General features: G+C 53.6%; 2 protein-coding genes across 2 annotated transcripts; one reads left to right on the top strand and one right to left on the bottom strand.

Annotated features, from left to right (window-relative positions):
* Positions 1–2175: 2175 nt before the first annotated feature.
* LOC122442523 (WAS/WASL-interacting protein family member 1-like) lies at positions 2176–3400 on the bottom strand. The gene is made up of 3 exons (XM_043470376.1): positions 3057–3400; positions 2816–2958; positions 2176–2285 (listed from the first exon to the last, which is right to left on the bottom strand). Exons 1-3 carry the CDS (start codon positions 3398–3400, stop codon positions 2176–2178), a joined length of 597 nt encoding a protein of 198 aa, XP_043326311.1.
* Positions 3274–8244, top strand: CDK9 (cyclin dependent kinase 9). Its single transcript, XM_043469638.1, has 7 exons — positions 3274–4001; positions 4484–4565; positions 5384–5474; positions 5828–5994; positions 6109–6280; positions 6444–6592; positions 7303–8244. The coding sequence occupies exons 1-7, from the start codon at positions 3544–3546 to the stop codon at positions 7666–7668; spliced, it is 1485 nt and encodes a 494-aa protein (XP_043325573.1). The 5' UTR covers positions 3274–3543; the 3' UTR covers positions 7669–8244.
* Positions 8245–14500: the final 6256 nt, after the last annotated feature.

Raw genomic sequence — 14500 nt, forward strand, 5'->3', positions numbered from 1 at the left:
CATGCTTCGTCAGAGGCACTGGCCTCAAGCTTCCACACTGGCTGCAGGCCTGCTCTAACTGTAGGACTCAGCAGACATCTTTTCACAGCTTGCCTCAGTTGTTTTCTATGGGGGGCCAAAGAGACCTGGCTTTGAACCCCAGCTCCATAGCCCCCTGGCTGCAAGGCCTTGGGCAGGTCACTCTTATCACTCTGAAACGGTTTCCTCTTCTGTAACTTGAGTTCCCTAACAGCAGGTTTCTAAGACAGGTGCTGTAAAGTTCCAGAGGTCTGGCCTATATCATGGGGCCAGGCACGCAGTCAGTACCTAGCTGGTGTGGGCAGAAGGCCCATGGAATTGCAGGGCTGTGAACATCACCCAGCCATTCTCTATTCTATGTCCCCCTATCCGGTGACCCCTTGTCTACCCAGGTAGACCAGCAACAAGAGCGCCCCGCCAAGGAGCCTTTCTTCTTCCCTCCATATGCCCCGCACCCTGCTCCTGGTCAGGGGAAGGAAACAGAAGGTCCAGGTCAGACAGCTGGCCAGGGGCTCCCTTTCCTACTCTGTGCCTCAGTTTCCCTAACTGCTAAATGGCAGCAGGACCAGAGGCTCTCTCAGAGCCTGGTCAGTCAGTCAGCAAACATTTCCTGAGTACTGGCCACAGGCCCGGCCTTGCCAGCCTAACTGATCCATGGAAACAGGAAACTTTTCCCTCCAACCAGCAAAGAAGTCAGAGTCGGTGAGAAATTGTTTCTGGCTAGAACCTAATTTCTTCTCACTTTCACTGGGCAGCCTTCTGAAGGGCTCTGACTGCCCCTGCCTCCTGCAGGGAGGGCTGAGGGCCCGAGGCCCTGAGGGGAAGTGACTGACAATGTCAGGGTTCAGGCCAGGGATGGGGGGGTGGAGGTGATGACACCACCGGAACTTCTGCTGAGGCCTCTGCCCACAGGATGTGACTTAGGGAGGGCTCGTGAGGAAGAAGCAGGGGCCCCAGCCTGAGAATCTGATGGTGGAAGCCACCCAAACCCACGCAGACCTCCGCTCTTCCACCCAACGCGACTATCCCCTCCCACACTTCCCAGTGGCATCCGGCCACCCAGCTGGCGATGCTGTGCCATGACTGTGCCCTTGCTCCACCCTCAGCCCAGGTGGGCGGGGCCCTGACATGGGTAACTGCTTGGGGTTGGCACCAGACTTTGGCTGGTGTTGGCTTTACATATCAGTGTGGCAACTGGCCAATGGCCAGTTTGACCCTGGCCAATGATGTCACCGTCCATGGAGTTCTCCAGGCAAGAATACTGGAGTGGGTTTGCCGTTTCCTTCTCCAGAAGATAAGCTGGTTAGATAGTATCACCGACTCAATGAACATGAATTTGAGCAAACTCCAGGAGACAGTGAAGGACAGAGGAGCCTGGTGGGCTTCAGTCCACGGGTCAGAAAGAGTCAGACACGACTTAGCAACTGAACAACAACAATAAGTGATGTCACCTCTGAGTTTCAGTGTTCTTCTATGTATAGTAGAGGTAATAATAGTATAATATTGCTGAGTGAGAATTGAGATAATTCCCATAAAGTGCTAAGTGTACAGCTTGGACCATTTATTTTCCCTCCATAAACTATAATTACTACAATTATTATTATTTTCTTCTTCCCTGCTCTCCCTACCCCCAATTTAGCCAATGGCCACCCTGCTTCTAATACTGTACCCAAGAAACTGACCCCAGATCACTCCCTGACATGCCCCAAACCCTCGCTGGTCCATACTGCCTTCAGGAGAGGGCTCACTACTCCTCACCTGATCCTCAAGACCTTCCCTGGAAGTCCCCCTGCCTCCCAGCAGAACAGGGTCTCTTGGGACACCAGGATCACCAGACCCGTTCCTGACTCCTCCTACAAAGAAGCTTCAAGGCCAAGCCATGTGAGCTAAGAGCTGGAGAGTAACCCAGGAACCTTCCTGGCAGAAGAGAAGGTAGTGGGGTGCAATCACAGAGCACAGCCCTGAAGGCAAGGGGTTCTGGGGTGTAGGAAACAGTGTGGCCACAGCCTAGGTGGGGAGATGGAAAGAGCCTCAAATGTCACAATTTGGTTTTTCCTGATGATAGTGGAGAGAAATACATACAGACGTCACTTCAGAATGATCTGATGGGCGCTGGGCAGGGGACAGATGGAGGGGACAGACTGGGGAGGACAGGTCTTAGGATCCATTGGTAGAGGACTTGGGTGGGGGGTGCAGATTGAAGAGGGGTGGAGAGGAGGTCTGAAGGGGGCTGGTTGTTAAGGGCTGGAGGGAGATACAGGAGGCTCCTGGAGCCAGAAGGTATCAGAAAGCTGCTGGGGAAGAAGGGCCAGGGTAGGAGAAGCAGGCATAGGATCAGAGGAGGAGATGGTGAATGGTGGTGGGCTTGGTAACCTGGCATAAGGACAGCAAGGCCTCAAACAGCACCACTTGCTATATTGCTGGACAGACCGTAAATAGTCTGAATCAAGAGAATCCTCTTCGGATTCAGACAGACAAGGTTCGAGTCCCAGTTTTATTACTGTGTGACCTTGAGCAAATGACCTCACCTCTCCGAGCCTCAATGTGCTCTTCTGTAAAATTGGTTAGTGATCCTGACTATGGGGCGGTGGATTCAGGATTCAGCAGGAATGTCCAGCACTTCCTGAGCACACAAGAGGGGCCGACAAAATGCCGGCTACCTTTGTGACTACTAACCCGGGGGGAGACCAGTTAGGGAGCAGCTCGGCGGGAACCAAGGTCCTGTGGGTTTCATCTCTGTCTCCCAGAGAACCGGGTGGGGGTCCAGGAGTGGAAGGCCCAGGCGTTGCTGGCTCACCACCTTCAATGTCGCTGCGCCCCCTGGCGGCTGTCGCTTGCCATATCAACGGCGGGTCGGCGGGGGCCCTGGGAGGCGGCGGTGGGGGCCCGTTCTCCCCTCCCCGCACCCGAGGCCGCTCCCTCGGCGCCTCTAGTCTTCGCCTGCGTAGAGTGGGGTGTGGGGGGCGGGTAGGGAAACCCCAAGCTGGGGAGGAAGGGACTCCCCGCTGCGGCTGGCATGTGCGGGTAAACTGAGGCACGCGGCAAGTCGCGCCCCGAAGCCAGGTGTTGAGCGCGGGGCCCCACCTCCGAAGGCGGAGGAGGGGCCGCGGGCGGTGACGCGCCGAGGGCGGCGGGCGGGCGGGAGGCAGGCGGCGGCGGCGGCAGGTGCGGCCGCGGAGGGTGGAAAGGAGGAGGGAGGGGGCGGGCGGAGGGGGAGGGGAGGGCGAGGCCCGGGCACCTCCCCCTTTATAACGCGCCCCCTCCCGGGCTCTCGGGCCGCCTCCTCATCGGCTGTTTCCGTCTTGCCCCCTCGTCCGGCCGCCCCGGGCCCGGGCCCGGCCAGGGAGCCCCCAGGCCGCGGCTCGGGGGGCCGCCCCCCCATCCCCCCCGCGCCCGGCGCCCAGCGCAGCCCCGCGGAGGCGGCGCCGTCGGAGGAGGAGGAGGAGCAGGGCACTGCGGCTGGCCCCGGATCGGGCGCCAGAGCGGCAGCGGCTTCGGCAGCGGCGGCGGCGGCGGCCCGAGCCGATGCAGCGGGACGCACCACCTCGAGCCCCAGCCCCGGCGCCCCGACTCCCCGCGCCCCCGATCGGGGCCGCCGCCGGCGCCGGCGGCGGCGGAGGCGGGGGCAGCGGCGGTGGCGGAGGCGCCTCTGCAGCTTCGGCTCCTCCTGGCCTCCCGGGAACTACAAGTCCCAGGGGGCCTGGCGGCGGGCGGCGGGCGGAAGAGGCGGGGTCGGCGCCTCGAGGCCGGAAGTGGCCGTGGAGGCGGAAGTGGCGCGGCCGCGGAGGGGCCTGGAGCACGGCGGCGGGACCCGGAGCGGGAGCGGCGGCGGCGGCAGCGGCGGCGGCGGTGGTGGCAGGAGGTGGCGGCGGCGGCGTACTGGAGTCAGCCATGGCAAAGCAGTACGACTCGGTGGAGTGCCCTTTTTGTGATGAGGTGACCAAATATGAGAAGCTCGCTAAAATCGGCCAAGGCACCTTCGGGTAAGGCTGGCCCCCCCACCCCCACCCCCAGGGACCGGGAGCTTCCTGAGCCTGCACCCCTTCGGGCCGACGTCGGGACGTCCAGACCCGGGCTCGGTTGGTCGGGAAGCCACTTAGACGCAGACTTATCCCCTGGTCTCGCTAGGCCGCACCGCCACCCCGCCGGGGCCTGAAGGAGTCGGCCGGCGGGGAGGAGCCTGAGGCCCTTGATGGGGGGGCAGGGAGGGGTTGCAGAGAGGAGCCTGTGAGTGGAGCGGGATCTCTCCGCGAAACGCCCGGGTGAGGCGCAAGGAGCAGAGGGAAGGAGGTTGAGACTCGAGAAGGGACCGGAGTCACCGCGTGGTGGGGTAGCCGAGTGCCCTGGGGGACCCGGCCCAGCCCCGCCCGGGATTCCCTTTCCGGCCCTCCTCTGGTGGGGGAGGGGCGGGCCCTGCGGAAACGGCCTCTAAGAGCTCTCTTGGGTCCCCCCTCTCCGCCTGCAGGGAGGTGTTTAAGGCAAAGCACCGCAAGACCGGCCAAAAGGTGGCCCTGAAGAAGGTACTGATGGAGAACGAGAAAGAGGGGGTGAGTATGGGGTGGGGTGGGGTGGGCAGGTCGGCCAGCTCCCTTGGGCGTGAGGTTGCGTTTCCACCTTTCTGCTTTTGAGACTCTCAGTGTAATAGATTCAGATTAGGTGTTTGGAAATTTCCATATTACAGGAAGTTTGACTTCCCAGTTCAGTCTTTGAATTCAGATGTCTTAGAGCTTTTGATAACTTCATTCTTAGGTGAATATGGTTGATGCCAGGAGGGGGAGCCCATGCTTGCACCCAGTGCCCCTGGGGTTTTGAAGTTAGGAAGTCTTTAAACACTTTTTTCCTTAGAGTTTAATTTTGTTGAACGCAAAAAATATATATATATATAAAATAATGATTGATAATAATTACATGCAATGGTTTTAAAAAGGTGATTGGTGTTCAGTTGAAAAGCAACAGTCTCTTCTGCCACACACGTGTGTTAGTTCTGATCCAGCTTTCCAGAGACCCGCTTCTTTAATTATATATTGGTTAACTGCCAAACAGGCTAAACGCAGGCATAGGGCTAAAATTTATAAGGTTGAAGAAACTGCAGAGCGTCTGATGACTGGTTACAAAACCTTTGTGTGAAGTATCACTGTTTCAATTCATTCATTGAATTATTTTTATTCATTTCATTCAGTTCTTTATGAGGGGTACATAGTTACTCCCATTTTACATTTGTGGCATCTGAGACAACTAATTTCAGAGCCTGTGCATTTACTCTGTCTCCCAATCTTTGACCCTTCGCGTGGACCCCATGGCCAGTTCCTGGGTCTGTAGTGTGCTCACCCGCTTTTGACTTCCTCCTGTCTTTTCTCCCACCCAGTTCCCCATTACAGCATTGCGGGAGATCAAGATCCTCCAGCTTCTAAAACACGAGAATGTGGTCAACTTGATTGAGATCTGTCGAACCAAAGGTAAGTTGTTTGGATCGTGTCCCCATTTTCAGATGGAGAAACTGAGGCTTTGTTTGCGGAGTTGAAACTGGACACATTTACACTGCCTCTTCTTAACCCAGACATTCCAACTGTGACTGCTTTCTCTGGTCCTTTCATCGGAGCAGGTGCTTTCCCCAGGGCCTGCCACAGCACCCGGCCCAGAGAAGGCACTCAGAAAATATTTTACCTATGAAGGAGTTGGTACCCGGATATCCGGGTGGCCATGGGTTGGAGGGGTTGGGAGCTAGTTTGGGGGAAATGAGCTGCATATGAGGTTTCTGATTTTTTTTTTCTTGCCTCTCCCTCTCTCCTCCTCATTCTTCCTCCCTCAGCTTCCCCCTATAACCGCTGCAAAGGCAGTATATACCTGGTGTTTGACTTCTGCGAGCATGATCTTGCCGGGCTGCTGAGCAACGTCTTAGTCAAGTTCACACTATCTGAGATCAAGAGGGTCATGCAGATGTTGCTTAACGGCCTCTACTACATCCACAGGAACAAGGTGGGGGTTGGAGTGGGGGAGGAGAGAGCAAGGCTTGGGCTGGCCTTTGCACTCACTGCGGGGTGGGCATAGCTGAGGGACCCCTGGGAACCCTCCGCCTTGTGCCTCCTGCAGATCCTGCACCGGGACATGAAGGCGGCTAACGTGCTCATCACCCGCGATGGGGTTCTGAAGCTGGCGGACTTTGGGCTGGCCCGGGCCTTCAGCCTGGCCAAGAACAGCCAGCCCAACCGCTACACCAACCGTGTGGTGACCCTCTGGTACCGGCCCCCAGAGCTGTTGCTCGGTGAGGACTCTCCCGAGCTGGCAGAGGGGAGCAGGGGCTGGGCACTCAGCTCAGTCTCAGCACCCCAGCTGCCAGGGCTTCTTGAGCCACCGGCCCCAGGGGCGTGGCCTCTCCGGAGGCCATGGGGCTCAGGGGGCCCTCCCTGGTGTGCTCTTGTTCCCAGGGGAGCGGGACTACGGCCCTCCCATTGATCTGTGGGGCGCTGGGTGCATCATGGCGGAGATGTGGACCCGCAGCCCCATCATGCAGGGCAACACGGAGCAGCACCAGCTCGCCCTCATCAGCCAGCTCTGCGGCTCCATCACCCCTGAGGTGCGTCACAGCCCGCCCCTGGGGGGTGGGGAGGAGGGGGGCACGGAACGGAGGTGAAGCCCTGACCTGGACAGGTGGCTGTGGAGGGTCAGGGTCTGCTGTTCAGAGCCAGGGAGACGTCAGGGCTCTGCTGCGTCCCCAGTTACTGGGGTTTTCCGGCAAGGCATCTTGAGCGCCTCACCTCAGAGCTGCTCTGTGCCGTGAGACATCTGTGGTTCTGTCAGGCTTGGCACACGTGTCCCAGGCGATTCATGTCAAAGGGTACTCCGTGCCCGTGTCCCGTCTGTGGTCACTGCTGCTTTGACTGCAGAGGGCACTGAACTGCCCTCTGGGGTGGTCTGCAAGCATCTGAGCAAGTTGTACATATTTACTTATTTATTTTTGGCTGCTCTGGATCTTCATTGCTGCGCCTGGGCTTTCTCTAGTTGCAGTGTGGGGGGCTTCTCTTGCTCCGGAGCACTGACTTTAGACCCGGGCTTCAGTCGTTGTGGCGCACGGGCTTCGTTGCTCCATGGTTATGTGGAATCTTGCCAGACCAGGGATCAAACCCATGTGCCCTGCATCAGCAGGCAGTTCTTAACCATCGGATCACCAGGGAAGTCCTGAACAGAGACGTATCCGGTCACTGAATACGTACTTGACCAGTGGACCAGCCACATACCCCGCTGGACTAACTCTTATTCTCTTTCAATGCCTCCCCCCTGCCCCAGGTGTGGCCAAATGTGGACAAGTACGAGCTGTTTGAGAAAGTGGAGCTGGTCAAGGGCCAGAAGCGGAAGGTGAAGGACAGGCTGAAGGCCTACGTGCGAGACCCCTACGCGCTGGACCTCATTGACAAGCTGCTGGTGCTGGATCCCGCCCAGCGCATCGACAGTGACGACGCCCTCAACCATGACTTCTTCTGGTCCGACCCCATGCCCTCGGACCTCAAGGGCATGCTGTCCACCCACCTGACATCCATGTTCGAGTACCTGGCACCTCCACGCCGGAAGGGCAGCCAGATCACCCAGCAGTCCACCAACCAGAGCCGGAATCCCGCCACCACCAACCAGACGGAGTTTGAGCGCGTCTTCTGAGGGCCGGCTGCTGTTGCTTCTCGTTAGGGCCGTGGTTTTGGTTTTTTTTCTTCTGCTCTGTGACTTGCACCGTGGAGATTATGGGGCATGTGAGTTTTTCCTCTAGCGCATATCTTATTTAATCTGCACCCTGGGCATCGGGCACCAACCGAGCAGACTGGAGTAAAACTTTGGCGGAGAGTCCAGGAAGGCACCTGAGCTGCCTCACCTTGTTCCCTGGCTTTGGCAGTGATGCCCAGAGGGTCTCCCTTTACCTTAGGACAGGACTGGGGTGGGGGGGGAAGGCATGCCCCACCTGTGACTCTTGAGAGACCCCAGCATGTTGGGAGGAGGGGACGGGTCCCTCACCCACCCCGGCCCTCCCTGTGGGATGAGAAACTTCCGTGGGGCACAGAACCAGCCTCAGGAATGGGAACGGGCTGCTCTCAGCCTAGCCCTCAGAACCTCTGGGGCGGACGGAAGCTCTTGGTTTCTTCAATAGGACAGTTTTATCGTGTTGATTTTGTTCGATTGTTCAGAGACATTCCTGGGTACAGGCTGGTCAGTTACAATTAAAGTTGACTCTTTTTCAGTAAACGGCTGTGTGCTGTGTTCTGTGTTCAGACCGCCAGCTCTTAACCCTGTAGCTGACCACTGAGATTGGATTTGTGAGGACGTGGTACTTCCTTTGTCCCAGTTCATGTCCCCTGACATACCTTCAGGGGACTTCTGTCTCGTTTATTTCTCCTGAGTACCCAAGCGGCAGGTACCATGATGCTCCCTTATTCTCCTCTCCACTCAGTGTCAGAGAAAGCAGGGAGACAGATGAGAAAAGGGACCCAGTCTGCTGAGGAGGAAACGGGGGGACCTTCTGTGAGCCGCATCTGCAGCGGTGACCCAGTGGGGCAGAGTCTGCCTTGGCTGACAGACTTGTTCAGACTTGACTTACAAACACAGGAGGCTGGAAAGGCTTCTAGCCAGTGGAATGACAACAGATCTGTAACCTGCAGGAGTTCTCGGGCTGCTGACCAGAGAGTGGCAAGAGAGGAAATGACCAGAAGAGCTGAAGGGTCTCCAGGGCCTTGCGGAGGTGGCAGTAGCTTGAGTTAGGGTGGCAAGCGGGCAGGAGAACAGGGAACAGTTAGCAGAAGCTTGGGTCGTGCGGGCTCAGAGCTGGGACACTCAGAGGAACAGCACATTCTGGGGAATACCTTTGATACATTTCCTGTGAGTCTGAAATCTGAAATAGGCACATGTGAAGCACATTCTACATTCTATGCAGTGAAGCCCTCCTAAAGAGGACCTGGGAAAAAAGGTTGGCAAAACTTTTTGCCTGAACTGTCCTTTGCTGGTAGGTATTAACCTGGGTCACAGCTTCACAAAAGGCAAGTGAAAGGAAAAAATTAAAAAATCATGACTAGCCTATTTGATTCTTGGGGCTGCCAAACACAGAATAACCAACTTTCTCTGTTCTGGGGGCGAAAAGTCTGAAATCGAGTTGTCATCGGCAAGGTTGGTTCCTTCCGCAGGCTTCGGGAGAATCTGTTCTAGCCCCAAGCCTAGGAAGCCTTCAGAGAGCTCTGTACAGAGAGGAACACAATCTGGTGATTTAAAAAAAATATCCAAGTTTTTTTTTTTTTTTAATTTTCTGATGGCACTGCATGGTGGTCAGGATCTTAGGTCCCTGACCAGGGATAGAACTCATGCCCCACTGGAGTGGGAACACAGCCTTAAGCGCTGGACCACCAGGGAATTCCCACAATCTGACTTAAACAGAAAACAGTGGAAAACATGGGGCTTCCCTGGTGGCTCAATGGTAATGAATCTGCCTGCCGATGCAGGAGACGCAGGTTCAATCCCTGATGCGGGAAGATCCCATATGCTGTGGAGCAACTAAGCCTTTGTGCCACAACTATTGTGCCTGTGCTCTCGAGTGCGGGAACAACTGCTAAGCCCATGTGCCCTAGAGCCTATGCTCTGAAACAAGAGAAGCCATTGCAGTGAGAAGACCTTGCTCTGCAACTAGAAATTACATTGCAACTAGAAAGGAGCCCCCACTCACCACAGCCAGAGAGAAGCCCAGTAGCAACAAAGACCCAGCACACCAAAAATAAAATTATTTAAAAAAAATAACAGAATGGAGTTTTCTCAGAAAACTAAAAATAGAATTACCGTATGATCCAGCAATCACTCCTGGGCATATATCCAGATGAAATTATAATTCAAAAAGACATGCACTCCTATGTTCAATAGCCAAGACATGGAAACAACCTGATGTCCAGCAACAGATAATGAATAAAGAAGATGTGGTACATGTACAATGAAATACTAGTCAGCCATAAGGAGATCCAACCAGTCCATCTAAGGAAATCAGTCCTGAATACTCATTGGAAGGACTGATGCTGAAGCTGAAGCTACAATACTTTGGCCACCTGACGTTAAGAACTGACTCACTGGGAAAGACCCTGTTGCTGGGAAAGATTGGAGGCAGAGGGAGAAGGGGACAACAGAAGATGAGATGGTTGGATGGCATCACCAACTCGACGGACATGAGTTTGAGCAAGCTCCGGGAGTTGGTGATAGGGAAGCCTGGTGTGCTACAGTCTATGGGGTCGCAAAGAGTCACAGCTGAGCAACTAAACTGAACTGACAGAGCAGAAAATAATGCCATTTTCTGCAACAGGGATGCAACTAGAGAATATCATACTAAGTCAAGTCAGACAAATACCAGGTGATACCACTTACATGTGGAACCCGAAAGATGACACTAATGAACTTACTTATGAAACAGGAATGGAATCTGGGTGGTAGAGAATTGACTAGTGGTTGCCAAGAGGGAGAGTGGTTGGAGAGAGATGGATTGAGAGTTTGGGATTAACAGATGCAAACTAGTATATGTAGAATGGATAAACAAAAAATCCTACTATATAACACAGGGAACAACATTCAATTTCCTCCGATAAGCCACAACAGAAAAGAATATGAAAAAGAACGTATATACATGTATAACTGAGTCACTTTCCTGTATAGCAGGAATTAATACAACACTGTAATTCACAGGAGGCACTAGTGGTAAAGAACCCACCTGCCAATGCAGGAGACTTGGGTTCAATCCCTGGGTCAGGATGTAAGAGACTTGGGTTAAATCCATGGGTCAGGAAGATCCCCTGGAGGAGGGCTTGGCAGCCCACTCTAGTATTCTTGCCTGGAGAATCCCATGAACAGATGAGCCTGAATGAAACCTCTCAAGGGTTGGAACAGAACTGGACATATAAACTTTCTGCCACTCCCAAGACGAAGAGGGCTGCAGTGTCCAGGCTGAGATGGCAGGTATACATCTGGTGTCTAGTTCAGGGCCCCCCAAAGTCTAGACACACACAAAATTTGGGAGTTGTCAGCTCTCCCAGTTGGTTTTTAAAGTCCCATCACAGGAAGAGGGGAGAAGAGACGAGGCCCACTGGGACACTCCAGGGTTCAGTGTCATCAGGGACTTGAGGACAACAACAGACAAAATAAGAAGAGACCAGAGGGGGCTTCCCTGATGGCTCAGCAGTAAAGAACCCACCTGCAGGAGACACTGGCGCAATCCCTGATCCAGGAAGATCCCACATGCCTTGGAGCAACTTAGCCCGTGTGACACAGCTGTTAACCTGTGCTCTAGAGCCCGAGAGCCGAAAGTACTGAACCCAGGTGCTGTGACTAGTGAAGCCCTCACCCCCTACAGCCAGTGTTCCCCAACAAGAGAAGTCACCCCTCAATGAGACGCCCTAGCACTGCGACTAGAAAGTAGCTCCTGATCACCAAAACTAGAGGGAAGCCCACCCAGCAAGGAAGACCCAGCATAGCCCAAAATAAATAACTGTATAAAAGAGTTACTCTTTAAAAAAAATCAGAGACCATAGGGGACTTGCCTGACAGTCAAGTGACTGAGACTTCACTTTCCAATGCAGAGGGTGCAGGTTAGATCCCTGGTTGGGGATCTAAGATCCCACATGCTTCGCGGCCAAAAAAATAAACAAAAAACAGGAGCAGGACTTCCTTGGTGGCGCAGTGGATAAGAATCCGCCTGCCAATGTAGGGAACAAGGGTTCGATCCCTGGTTCTCGAACATTCTGCATGGAGCACAGCAACGAAGCCCATGTGCCACAACTGCTGAGGCAGGGCTGCAATTACTGAGCCCACGTGCTGCCACTACCAAAGCCTGAGCGCCTGGAGCCTGTGCTTGTCAACAAGAGAAGACTTTGCAATGATAAGCCCGTACACCACAGTGAAGAGTAGCTCCACTTGCTGCAACTAGAAAAAGCCCAGACAAAGTAATGAAGGCCCGGTGCAACAAAAAAAAAAAAAAGAAGAAGCAATACTGTTATAAATTCAATAAAGACTTAAAAAAAAAAAAAAGTCATACTCTTTGCCTTAAAATGTCTGCTTTATTTCATAACGACAAGAAAGTTGTCAGTTGGGATTCATTCATATTTTCCCTGATTTTTAGCTTCTCAAACCATTTTACCTCTTCTTAATAGGAGCCTGAGCACAAGGTTTAATGAGGAACTGAAGCTTTAAACTTAAGTGCGTGTGTATATATGTATATGCATGTTTTTACAAATCTCCATGATGTTTGCCAAGTTTGGGGGCCAAAACTTGGACAATAAAGACAATAAAGAATAAAAAAAAAAAAAAAGAAGAGACCATAGAGGGAATTCCATGCTAGTCCAGTGGTTGGGTCTCGGCACTTTCACTGCCAAGCCCCAGGTTCGATCCCTGGTTGGGGAACTAAGATCCTGCAAATTGGGAAGCATGGCCAAAAAAAGAGAGAGGGAGACTAAGAAGAGTGGGATCCAGGAGCTAAAGAGACAGAGGGTGTTTTTGAGACATAGGATCGATCACCTAGACAAGTGCTACTAATAGGCCCAGGAAATGGGGGTGAAGACTGACCATCAGGTTTAGCCATACTGACCTCAGTGGTGACCTTGGCAAGAGCCACTGGATGGATTGTTTCAGATGAAACCCCTCTGGGAGCAGTAGGATCCCTGGAGAACAGGAGGAGAGGAACCAAAGAAGAAGTAGAACAATCTACTGTAGGAGGGTCAGGGAAGGAGCTAGTCTTGCATATGTGTGATTGGGATGGGAACCAGCACATCATAGAATGCACAGCAGGAGAGGATACCTGTTAATTCTTGTCCTGTACACAGAAGAGCCACGTGGCCCAGTGTACTGTGGCCACACCAGGGCTGTAACCTCAAAGATCATGCCCCTACCCTGTTCTCTGCCACCTCTGCCTGATCCGTCCATGATGTTGAGGGCAACTTTGCTTGTGGAAAAGCACGAGCCCCCATCAGCTTCAGTAAGTTAGAGCAGCACTCCCCCAGGGTCAGCACACATCCAATCCCTGACTCACAGGTCTGTGTCCAGGATCTAGAGCAGGGCCCTGTGACAGGATGCTGGGCAGCCACGCAAAAGGACAAGAAGTACATGCACTGTGACAGGAAGACATTCCAAAGACAACAGGTAGAAAGAGCAAGTTACAAAATACTGGGTTGGCCAGAAAGTTCGTGGTTTTACCATGAGATTGTATGGAAAAACTCAAATGAACTTATTGGCCAACCCAGTATCTCCTGCTTCCACTCTTCTGTAAGGAAAACGGAAGCAAGCACACTAAAACGTTACCCGTGTTTATTCGGGGTGGTTCTGTCCTTTAGGTGGCGCTAATGGTAAAGAACCTATCTTCCAATGCAGGAGACGTAAGAGATTCAGGTTCAATCCCTGGGTTGGGAAGGTCTCCTGGGAGGGCATGGCAACCCACTCCAATATTACTGCCTGGAGAATCCCATGGACAGAGGAGCCTGGTGGGCTACAGTCCATGAGGTTGCTAAGAGTCAGTCATGACTGAGTGAATTCGCAGCACTGTCTTTTATGCTTCTGTCTGTTTTCTCATATTTCCTGAATTAATATTTTTACTCATGCAATTAAACCATATTTTAAAAACAACCAGGGCTTCTCTGTGGTCCAGGGGTTAAGAATCTGCTTTGCAATGCAAAGTACATGGGTTCCATCCCTGGTCCAGATGCCTTGGAGCAACTAAGCCCGAGCACCATAACTAGTGAGCCCTCACGGGTCCAGAGCCCAGGCTCCACAACAAGAGAAGGGAGCATGTTGTGAAGCCCTCATACTGCAACAAAGAGTAGCCCCCACTTGCAACTAGAGTGCAACAATGAAGATCCACCACAGCTAAAAAAAAATCTAAACTTTAAAAAAAAATAAAAACAACCAAGTGAAAGTCACTCAGTTGTGTCTGACTCTTTGTGACCCCGTGGCTTATACAGTCCATGAAATTCTCTAGGCCAGAATACTGGAGTGGGTAGCCTTTCCCTTCTCCAGGGGATCTTCCTAACCTAGGGATCGAACCCAGGTGTCTCGCTTTGCGGGTGGATTCTAAACAACCAAAAACAACCAAAATAGGTTCTAAACCCTGGAGCTTCTGGCTCCTCTCTCTCCCCACCCTTCATCTCCCCATAGAACACCCCAGAGAGGAGGCTGGGATGAAGCTGGCAGGTGTGAGTCTAATCCTGTTTATTCTTGAACCCTGGGGTGATGTGAGTGTCATCCTCACCTGTGAAGGGAGGTGTGTAGCCAGGAATGAGCACTCTCAGAGGGCAGGGCCTCGTGGGGGCATCACCTGAGGCAGCCTGGCACCCAGGGGTCTCCCAAACACTAGAGCGAGTTAGCCAGCGGTCTGGCAGATGACTGGAGAGGCCGCGGAAACGGGAAAGGCCTTCACCAGCTTATTTGACCGGGCCCTCGATGTCACCCTGTAGGCCGAGGATGGGTCTGTGTCCTGGCATCTTTCTGATCAAAT

Source organism: Cervus canadensis, chromosome 5 (assembly GCF_019320065.1).
Source record: "Cervus canadensis isolate Bull #8, Minnesota chromosome 5, ASM1932006v1, whole genome shotgun sequence".
Lineage (NCBI taxonomy): Eukaryota > Metazoa > Chordata > Mammalia > Artiodactyla > Cervidae > Cervus > Cervus canadensis.

What these genes read in the sequence shown, in the direction of transcription:
- CDK9 (XM_043469638.1), top strand. Translation starts at nt 3,544, where the DNA reads ATGCAGCGGGACGCACCACCTCGAGCCCCAGCCCCGGCGCCCCGACTC. An exon ending in GCCCCCAGAGCTGTTGCTCG is followed by an intron (nt 6,281 to 6,443) that starts GTGAGGACTCTC and finishes TCTTGTTCCCAG; the next exon opens with GGGAGCGGGACTACGGCCCT. An exon ending in GCGGCTCCATCACCCCTGAG is followed by an intron (nt 6,593 to 7,302) that starts GTGCGTCACAGC and finishes CCCCTGCCCCAG; the next exon opens with GTGTGGCCAAATGTGGACAA.
- LOC122442523 (XM_043470376.1), bottom strand. Translation starts at nt 3,400, where the DNA reads ATGGGGGGGCGGCCCCCCGAGCCGCGGCCTGGGGGCTCCCTGGCCGGG. An exon ending in TTCGGGGCGCGACTTGCCGC is followed by an intron (nt 2,959 to 3,056) that starts GTGCCTCAGTTT and finishes CACTCTACGCAG; the next exon opens with GCGAAGACTAGAGGCGCCGA. An exon ending in GCGCAGCGACATTGAAGGTG is followed by an intron (nt 2,286 to 2,815) that starts GTGAGCCAGCAA and finishes TTCTGGCTCCAG; the next exon opens with GAGCCTCCTGTATCTCCCTC.